The 9,319-nt window shown below is 55.1% G+C and overlaps 1 protein-coding gene across 1 annotated transcript; it reads left to right on the forward strand.

Annotated features, from left to right (window-relative positions):
- The first annotated feature begins 2,144 nt into the window (after window positions 1-2,144).
- OTOP3 (otopetrin 3) lies at window positions 2,145-8,952 on the forward strand. Its single transcript, XM_065897534.1, has 6 exons — window positions 2,145-2,622; window positions 2,713-2,849; window positions 3,972-4,030; window positions 4,316-4,434; window positions 6,256-7,070; window positions 8,258-8,952. The coding sequence occupies exons 1-6, from the start codon at window positions 2,226-2,228 to the stop codon at window positions 8,426-8,428; spliced, it is 1,698 nt and encodes a 565-aa protein (XP_065753606.1). The 5' UTR covers window positions 2,145-2,225; the 3' UTR covers window positions 8,429-8,952.
- Window positions 8,953-9,319: the final 367 nt, after the last annotated feature.

Raw genomic sequence — 9,319 nt, forward strand, 5'->3', positions numbered from 1 at the left:
GCCTTTGCAGGGGAAGTAGGGGAGAGGCGTAGTGGGTAGGGAGACCAGTCCAGGAGAGAGAAGAGGGAGCCGTGGACCAGGGTAGTGCTTGTGGTAAAGAAAAATCTCAGAGCAGTCCTTGAGCTGGAATGCACAGGGACGAGGGGAGAGGCAAGGCAGACACTTGGTTCCCTGCTGGGAGACATGGGGATGGAGACTCCGCTTGCTTTGACAGTGAATTAGAAAGCAGGCCTCCTGCAGCCTAGACAAGGGGGAGCACCTAGGACCCTGAGCCCCTAGGACCCTGAGCCCAGAGCACCAGGGATGCCAGGGCAGCAGCGGGACCAAGGGAGAGCACCTGGGACAGCAGGGAGTGGTGAAGGAACCTTCCCACCAGGACAGCACCCAGACCAGTGGGGCATCCCTGCACTCCAGTGCAGCATTATGAGTACTCAAAGGGCCCACGGGAGAAGTGTGCTGGACTCCAGGAAGGGGTCCTGAGCTGCAGGTATGGGGTGACCCAAGATCTGGGTCCAAGTGAAGGGTAACAAAGGGGTCGGCCTGAATGAAAGCTTGGGGCAAGTGAGAAAGTAGCAGGAGACACTCAGGGAAAGAGAAGGGTCAGGATGTTGTTCCCCATGTTGAGCTGTACATTCATGAGACTTCAAGGAGTTGAGGGAGGGTACAGATGGAAGTCAGTTCTATCAAAGTCAAGGGTATGGGACTTCCCCTGGCAGTCCAGCGGTTAGGACTCTGCGCTTTCACTGACGAGGGCACGGGTTCAATCCCTGGTCAGGGAACTAAGATCCCACAAGCTGTGCGTCACAGCCAAAGAAAAAAGAAAGTCAAGGTCATGGCATTCATGCTCATCCCAACGTGTCCCATGCTCATGGCAGACACTGTCATTCAATCTCAGAACTTTTTCCTTAAACCTTTAATGTGCTTTAAAATTAACTTTAATTACATAAGTAATGTTTGTTTGTTTGTTTATTTTTTGGCTGCGTTGGGTCTTCATTGCTGCACGTGGGCTTTCTCTAGTTGCGGCGAGCGGGGGCTACTCTTTGTTGCGGTGCGCGGGCTTCTCATTGCGGTGGCTTCTCTTGTTGAGGAGCACGGGCTCTAGGCACTCGGGCTTCAGTAGTTGTGGCACGTGGGCTCAGTAGTTGTTGGTCACGGGCTCTAGAGCGCAGGCTCAGTAGTTGTGGCACATGGGCTTAGTTGCTCTGTGACATGTGGGATCTTCCTGGACCAGGGCTTGAACCCGTGTCCCCTGCATCGGCAGGCAGATTCTTAACCACTGCACCACCAGGGAAGTCCCAGTAATTTTTTTTTTAAGAAAAAAAAAAAAACTAGAACATTAAACCTCTCCCAATGCTACTGCCCTCCTCCTTTCCCCAGAAGAAACTCTTGTTGTGAACTTGATGGGTGTCTTCCAGATGTTTTAAAAGTAATTTTAGGGACTTCCCTGGCAGTCCAGTGCTTAAGACTTTGCCTTCCAATGCAGGGGGTGTGGGTTCGATCCCTGGTCAGGGAGCTAAGATCCCACATGCCCCGCAGTCAAAGATCAAAAAACATAAAACAGAAGCAATATTGTAACAAGTTCAATAAAAAGACTTCTTTAAAAAGTAATTTTATATACACCCATATGTACGCAAAATAGAGTATTATCTCAGATCACAGCATTCTTTCCCACCAGACCCACGCTCAGCCTCAGGATCCTTCTCAACCCAACACTCTAGGCAACCATTGCCCAACTAATCAGAGTCGGAACAAGAGAGGACACCTACTTGCTCTCCCTGACTTGAGGAGTGAATTTCCTTCCAGAAGACAGAGGGCACAAACTGCGTTTTGGTGGTGAAAAGTCACAGCCCTGGAAACTGCCCAGTGGCCAAGCACTGTGCAGATCCCCATGGCTGCCTTGACAGACATCATTATTCCACCTTAAGATCAAGCACTGATGCAGGAGGGTAGGGGTGGGGGGAAGGCAGTCCTCAAGCCAGTCGAAATAAACCCTATGTTTATATGGAGCACAAAGGGCTTCCATATCCCCTGGTCTGTTTCAATCTTCTCGGGTCCCGTAAGGCACATGGGGCAGCTGCTATCATTTCCAACGTCCTGACCAGAGAGGTTGCTTAGCTTGCCTAGGTCCCACAGCGCTTAGAGGCAGAAGCGGAATTGAGCCCAGGACGGCTTGGCAGCCAGCCAGAACCCTGTCTCCCTCCCCAGCCCCTACTGAGGCTCCATCCATGGCCTCTCCAGAAGCACAGGAGACTGGAGAGACCCCGGCCAAGGAGAACCACGTGGCCACGGGGGCCGAGCAGACAAGGGCCCCCGCCTCGCCCCTCAACAGGTCCTGGCTGCTGCGGCACTTCTCACTGCTGCTGCGCCGGGACCGGCAGGCCCAGAAGGCCGGGCAGCTCTTCTCGGGGCTCCTGGCCCTCAACGTGGTGTTCCTGGGCGGAGCCTTCATCTGTAGCATGATCTTCAACAACGTGGCCATCACGCTGGGGGATGTGTGGATCCTGCTGGCGGCGCTGAAGGCCCTGGCCCTCCTTTGGCTTCTCTACTACACCGCCAGGACCACCCGCCGGCCGCAAGCCGTGCTCCACCGGGACCCGCACGCGGGACCCGCTTGGGTGCGCGGTGAGTGTCGGGGCGCCTGGGTGGATGCAGAGGGGTGGGGAGGGAGGGCTCTTTCCAGGGGAGGTGCCAACGGCCCCCTGGCCCGGCCAGGCTCCCTGGTGCTCTTTGGTAGCTGCAGCATCTGCCTCAACGTCTTCCGCGTGGGCTACGGCATGAGCCACATCCGCTGTAAGTCACAGCTGGAGCTCGTCTTCCCGGCCATCGAGATCATCTTTATCGGCATCCAGGTGACCCGCCTCTCGCACCCCCTCGCCGCGTGCGTACGCACCCCGGCCTATGCCTAGAAACAGGCACATCAGCAAATACCCACACGGCCCAGAGTATGTACGCACGCACCACAGCGCCCCTCCACGTGCCTCTGTGTGCCCGCACCCATGCTACCTACATGTGTCAGCCTCACACACACACTGCGCCACTGAAACGCAGGCACCTATAGGTACATTTGCCTGTACGTACCTGTGTGCACCTAAATCTACACCCCCGGATATACTGTGCTACTCTCCTTTTTTTTTTTTTTTTTTTAAATACAATTTATTTATTTATATTTTTGGTCGAGCGGCATGTGGGATCTTAGTTCCCCGACCAAGGGGCCCCCTGTATTGGAAGCATGGAGTCTTAATCACTGGACCACCAGGGAAGCCCTACAGAGCTACTTCTTTTTTTTTTTTAAAGAAGGTTTATTTATTTATTTATTTATTTATTTGGGGCTGCGTTGGGTCTTTGTTGCTGCGCGCGGGCTTTCTCTAGTTGCGGCAAACGGGGGCTGCTCTTTGTTGTGGTGTGCGGGCTTCTCATTGCGGTGGCTTCTCTTGTTGCGGAGCACAAGCTCTAGTGGCACATGGGCTCAGTAGTTGTGGCTCGCGGGCTCTAGAGCGCAAGCTCAGTAGTTGTGGTGCATGGGCTTAGTTGCTCCACGTCATGTGGGATCTTCCTGGACCAGGGCTCAAACCCGTGTCCCCTGCATTGGCAGGTGGATTCTTAATGCCACCAGGGAAGTCCCCAGAGCTACTCTTAATGAATCTCCAACTCCCTCCTGAGTTCCTGATCTGTAGGCATTGTGCTATGTGTTTTGTTTGCATCATCCTTTTTATTGCCCCAATAAGTAGGCATTCCCCTGATAGACATTTTAGTGCTATTTTAGAGCCAAGGAGACTAAGGCTCGGAGATGTTTTTCCACTGGCCCAAGACCACACAGCAAGGAAACCCTGGAGCCACAAATCCAACCCAGGCTTCCTCACTGTCCCTTCCATTGTAAATACACACATGCAACTGGAACACATGCCCCATAGTCCCACCACCAACCTTCGCCCCACCCCTAGCCACTGGGCTCAAGGCCCTTTCTCTTTCAGACCTGGGTGCTCTGGAAGCACTCTAAGGACTGCGTCCAGATCCAGACCAACTTCACTAGGTAAGATGCGGGCACCTTCTCTCCTTCCAACAGCTCCTGGGATACCCCTGTCCCCCACTCATGCTGGCCCCCCAACAGCTTCCCTGGACAGGGTGGCCCTGGGGCTATCATCGGTTAGTCTGGGAATGGGTCCCAGGTAGCCCCTAGGGCTGCCCCTCCTGAAGTTCTAATGGCAGATGGCATCTGGCTTTGGGAGAGAGTGGTCACCCCAAAGGCAGTGATGGTGAACGTGGGACACCCGGGAAGCCGGCTAGGCTGTGTGGCAGAGTGTAGCACCTCCTCCAGGTGTGGCTTGATGCTGACGCTGGCCACGAATCTGCTGCTGTGGCTTCTGGCCGTCACCAACGACTCCATGCACCATGAGATCGAGACTGAGCTCAGCGCCCTCATGGAAAAGTTCTCAGGTACAGAGGAGACCATGACTGCCCCCCAATCGCTGAATGTACACACACACACACACACACACACACACACACACACATGCGTGCACGCTACACTCCCTCCAACAGGTGAGGCTCAATGACTCTGCAGAGTTGGGAGAAAGCTCTAGAGACCAGATCACGACTAAACGGAAACTGACATTTGCCAATGGTACCCATCCTGCCCCCATTCTGGGCCTGCCCCATCAGGTGCTGGCACTCTGCAAGCCCGCTCCAGGCATCCATCTAGCTATCAGTAAGCTAACCACTAATCCTGGCTGAGCTATTCACTGATAAGCCCAGGTATGCACTCTACCCCTGGTATTTGCATTTTACTTGCAAGAAACCAAAAAGCCTTCAAGACTGAAAGGAATGTCTTCCTAACACAGTTGTAGGTACCTGGACATATAAGGAAGAACAGAGGGTTTCTGGGCAGAAAGAACTCCCTGGATTGTTCCATGTACCCAGTGCCCTACTTGTCAGTCTGCCCTTAGAGGCCATGTCCCTTAAACCTACATGGGAACACTTCCGTCTGTGGGATTCAGCCACACCTGTATGTATACACCTCCCCCCGCCCCGGGTGGCATCACCATCCTGACTTGTGTACAGCCAAACCTTCCCAGCAGACTCATGCATTCACACGTCCATTGCATAAATCTCAGCATGCCTGTATACCGTGGGCATTCTTTATGCTCCAGATCCATTTTTCAGAAGACCTGTGCAAAGAGAATTTTCGGCAAGTGACATCATGGATTGTTTATTATTAAACAATTCAAGCATACAGATGAGTAGAAGAACAGGACATACCCATCACCTAGATGTAATAATTATTAACATTTTGCCGTATGCATTCCAGTATTTTTGCTGAATTACTTATGTTGCAGAAATACTGGCATTTCATCTCAGAATATTTCAGTATGCACGTCTTTAAAATCATATCGTTCCCTACATTAGCACAAATGCCATTGTAATTTCTAACAAAATGCCTTAACTTCATCCCCATCCTCTGTATCAATCTGTTCGACTTTCTCCAATCAGCCCATGAAATGTCTTTTAAAGATGGTTTGTTCAAACGTGCAGTACATTTGGTGGCCCAGTTCAGTCTCTTTTCCCCTAATGACATTGAGATTTGTCAGGTTGCTTCCTCGTGGTGGCATTTGACTTGTTCCCAAATCCCCTGCTTTTCCTAGAAACGGGAAGTATGGACCAAAGTGTTGATTAGATTTGGGTTGAGCATTTTGGACACCAACATTCCACAGGGGATACCGTGCCCTCTGCAGGGCGCCTCATCACAAGGCAAGATGTCTGCCCCGCAGTGGACGCTGCTGATGGTCGTGGTGTGTCAGCCAGATCCTCCCAGTATAAGGTTACAGGCTTCCCCCTGCGCTCAGCAAGTAATCTGTAGAGGTGACATTTGGCACCAAAGACATCATGTGTGAAATGCTTTACCTAAGCTTGGCACTTGAGGTCTAGAATCCCTTTGTCAAGGAATGACCATCCTGGGGACTCCCCTGGTGGTCCAGTGGTTAAGACGCCACGCTTCCACTTCCGGGGGCACGGATTCGATCCCTGGTCGGGGAACTAAGGTCCCACAAAAAAAAAAAAAAAAAAAAAAAAAAAGAATGACCATCCTGTGATTTCTGACTTCTCTCTGTTGGCCTCAGTTTCCACATCTGTAAAATGGGTGGCTGGGTCCCTTCCGCCTCTGCCATAATCCAGGAGGTGAACAGATTGATTTGTGCATCTGGTTTCCTCAGAGCAAGGCCCACCTGAACGTCTGTCCCCTCCTGCCCTGCCCCCTCCCAGGCAACAACACCAACACCTGTCTGTGCCTCAACGTCACCGCGTGTGAGGTCTTCCAGAAGGGCTACCTGATGCTCTACCCCTTCAGCACCGAGTACTCCCTCATCTGCTGTGGCATGCTCTTCGTCATGTGGAAGAACGTGGGCCGCCGCCTGACACCCCACACGGGCTCCCACCCCGGCACCCCGCCCTTCCACCTGCACGGGGCCATCTTAGGGCCGGTGCTGGGGCTGCTGGTCCTGGTGGCAGGCACGTGCGTCTTCGTGCTCTTCCAGATCCAGGCGAGTGGCCCTGCCATCGCGCGCCAGTACTTCACCATCTACTACGGCTTCCATGCAGCCGCACTGCCCACTATGAGCCTGGCGTGCCTGGCGGGCATGGCCATCCATGGGCTGGAGGAGCGAGAGCTAGACACGCTCAAGAACCCCACCCGCAGCCTGGACGTGGTGCTGCTGATGGGCGCGGCGTTGGGCCAGATGGGCATCTCCTACTTCTCTATCGTGGCCATCGTGGCCACTCGCCCCCACGAGCTACTCAACCACCTCATCCTGGCCTATTCGCTGCTTCTCATCCTGCAGCACATAGCCCAGAACCTCTTCATCATCGAGGGCCTGCACCGGCGCCCACTCTGGGAGGCAGCTCCCGAGAGCCTGGCGGGGAAGTGGGAGGCTGAGCCTCCCCGCAGGGGCTCCCTGCTGGAGCTGGGCCAGGACCTGCGGCAGGCCTCGCTGGCCTACATCCACTCCTACAGCCACCTCAACTGGAAGCGGCGGGCCCTCAAGGAGATCTCACTCTTCCTCATCCTCTGCAACATCACAGTGAGTGGCGGGGCCGGGAGGCCTGGGAGTGGAGCTGGCGAGGAGGCCCCAGAAAGCCTCGCTCAGGAAGGGATGGATCAAGGGACTGTGCATTGACTGTCCCGAGGGCGACCGGCTTGTCCCTTTGATCGTCAAGGACACAGGCCCCTTTCCAACCAGCTCGACGCCGCCTGAGAGTAGGGCGTGTCCCCCAGCTCCCTGCAAGGTGCCTGGCATGAATGAATGTGCCAAGCATGTAGCTAAGTGCTATTTACAAACATACATATAGGATTTCTACCCTCGGGGAGCTTAGCTGAGGAGACACAGGGGGACCAGTCAGAGAATTACCAAATAATTAATGGTCCACTGACCTGAGTCAAAGGAAGAGATCAGAAGGCCCTGTTTTTCTAAAGAATCTCTAGGGGAAGGTATTGACAATGACTGCTCGGGGCCCGGCGGCTGCTAAGTTCCAAGTCCACCTTTCCGTGCATCTCTCTGAATCATCACACCAGCTCCATGCAACAGGCACTATTACTGGCCCCATTTCACAGATGAGCAAACTGAGCCATAGGCTGTTTGACCTGCCGTGTTCCCACAAGCCTGCAAGTGGCAGTCCCGGGACAACTCCAGGTTGTTTTAGCCCATGAGGGTAATAGCTGTGCTGGAAACACCTCAGAGGGTGAAACCTCTGGTCCAGACAGAGCATAAGTAATAACTTGGCCCCAAAGTGTGGTCGGAGCTCAGAGAAGGAAGTGTGGGCCCAGGTGGCCAAGGAAGGCTTTGTGAAAGTTTGATCTGGGCCTTGAGAAACGGGCAGAATTTGGACAGGAGGCAGGGTCGGGGTGGAGCGGGCAGAGAGCCATGACAGCGGAAGAATGAACCCAGAGCAGAAAAAGGTGATGGAAATGAGGGCCCAGGGGAGCCCAGGTGGAGCAGGTTGTACCGTGGTGGTGGCAGCCTGGGGTCTCGGGATCCAGCTGGAGTTTAGGCTGGCCCCAGGCAGGCCAAGGAGGGGGCTGAGGCCTTCTGTGGGATGCGGTGAGGGGGATATAGGGGGAGAGGGGCTGGTTCTGAAAGCCTAAGGGTGAGGGGATGCTAGGGTGGGGGGTATGCCGCAGGAGCTGCAGGTTCTGGGGCCTCCCGTGAGCTGAGGGCCTTGGGGGATGGGAGAGCCCCTCCCCCACTCAACAACCCCCTCTCCTCCCCAGCTGTGGATGATGCCAGCTTTTGGCATACACCCGGAGTTCGAGAACGGGCTGGAAAAGGATTTCTATGGCTACCGGACATGGTTCACCATCGTCAACTTCGGCCTGCCTCTGGGCGTCTTCTACCGCATGCACTCTGTCGGGGTGCTGGTGGAGGTCTACTTGGGAGCCTGAGAGCGCCCAAGAAACCCACCCCCTGCACACCCCCGAAGTGCCAAGGCTGGGGAGAACGTAACCCAGATGCCCCATTCCAGGCGGACCTAGACCAGCCTGGATTCCCCAAAGCCTCCTCTTCCCCAGATCCTCTCTGGGGCGGGTGGTCACGGCAGCCCAAGGCCAAGGGCAGGACCTGGACACTGAACTGTTAAGGCCCACACCCGGGACTGAGCACACACCTGCCCCCTGCTCACCACCACAATCAGCGCAGCCCCAGGAAGCCCACACAGCTACTCTCAGGGACGGCCAGCCCTAAATGATTCCGGGGAGTTTGGGGAGGGGCACCCCTACCGGGCCAGGCCTTGGGGGTCTGCCTCCTGCATGGTCCAAGCTCAGCCCAGGACATCCGGAAGCTCGCAGCTGGGCAGGCAGCCCTGCCCTTCTCTCCCCACACACCCCGTCTCCTAATGAGCTGGTTAATTAGCTGCTAGGCAGGGGTCAACAGCTCTCTCCCGCTGACATAAACCCTGTTTGTTTGATCGATTACATTCGGGCTTCCTGGCATTTGTTCCCGGGGACAGAGAGGACACTCTGTGTACATGGTGGGAAGGGACAGTCCTCCTGGGCAGGGCTGTAGGGCTGGGACAATCCTATTTCTGGGCCACGAGGGGTCTCAACCCTTCGTATGGTCCTCCCCTTGTCTGATGCATGGGAGGAGGTGGGAAGAGAGGAGCCGGGGCTCTCGCATCCCCCCACCCCTCGCCAGCACACCTTCTCCCCAGGACGGAGCCCCCGGTGACTTTCTGTAGCCGCTCACCCCAGGCCTGCCGATCCTCTGAGCCATCGGGTGGGGAGGGCAGGCACTGACAGCCCATCCATCTCCCTGAGCCCAGCGCAAACAGTGAACTG

This window comes from Phocoena phocoena, chromosome 19 (assembly GCF_963924675.1).
Source record: "Phocoena phocoena chromosome 19, mPhoPho1.1, whole genome shotgun sequence".
Lineage (NCBI taxonomy): Eukaryota > Metazoa > Chordata > Mammalia > Artiodactyla > Phocoenidae > Phocoena > Phocoena phocoena.

Excerpts from the sequence above, each read along its gene's own strand:
- OTOP3 (XM_065897534.1), top strand. The coding sequence starts at position 2,226 with ATGGCCTCTCCAGAAGCACAGGAGACTGGAGAGACCCCGGCCAAGGAG. Across the intron at positions 2,623-2,712 it reads GGGACCCGCTTGGGTGCGCG|GCTCCCTGGTGCTCTTTGGT; the intron begins GTGAGTGTCGGG and ends TGGCCCGGCCAG. Across the intron at positions 2,850-3,971 it reads TCATCTTTATCGGCATCCAG|ACCTGGGTGCTCTGGAAGCA; the intron begins GTGACCCGCCTC and ends TTTCTCTTTCAG.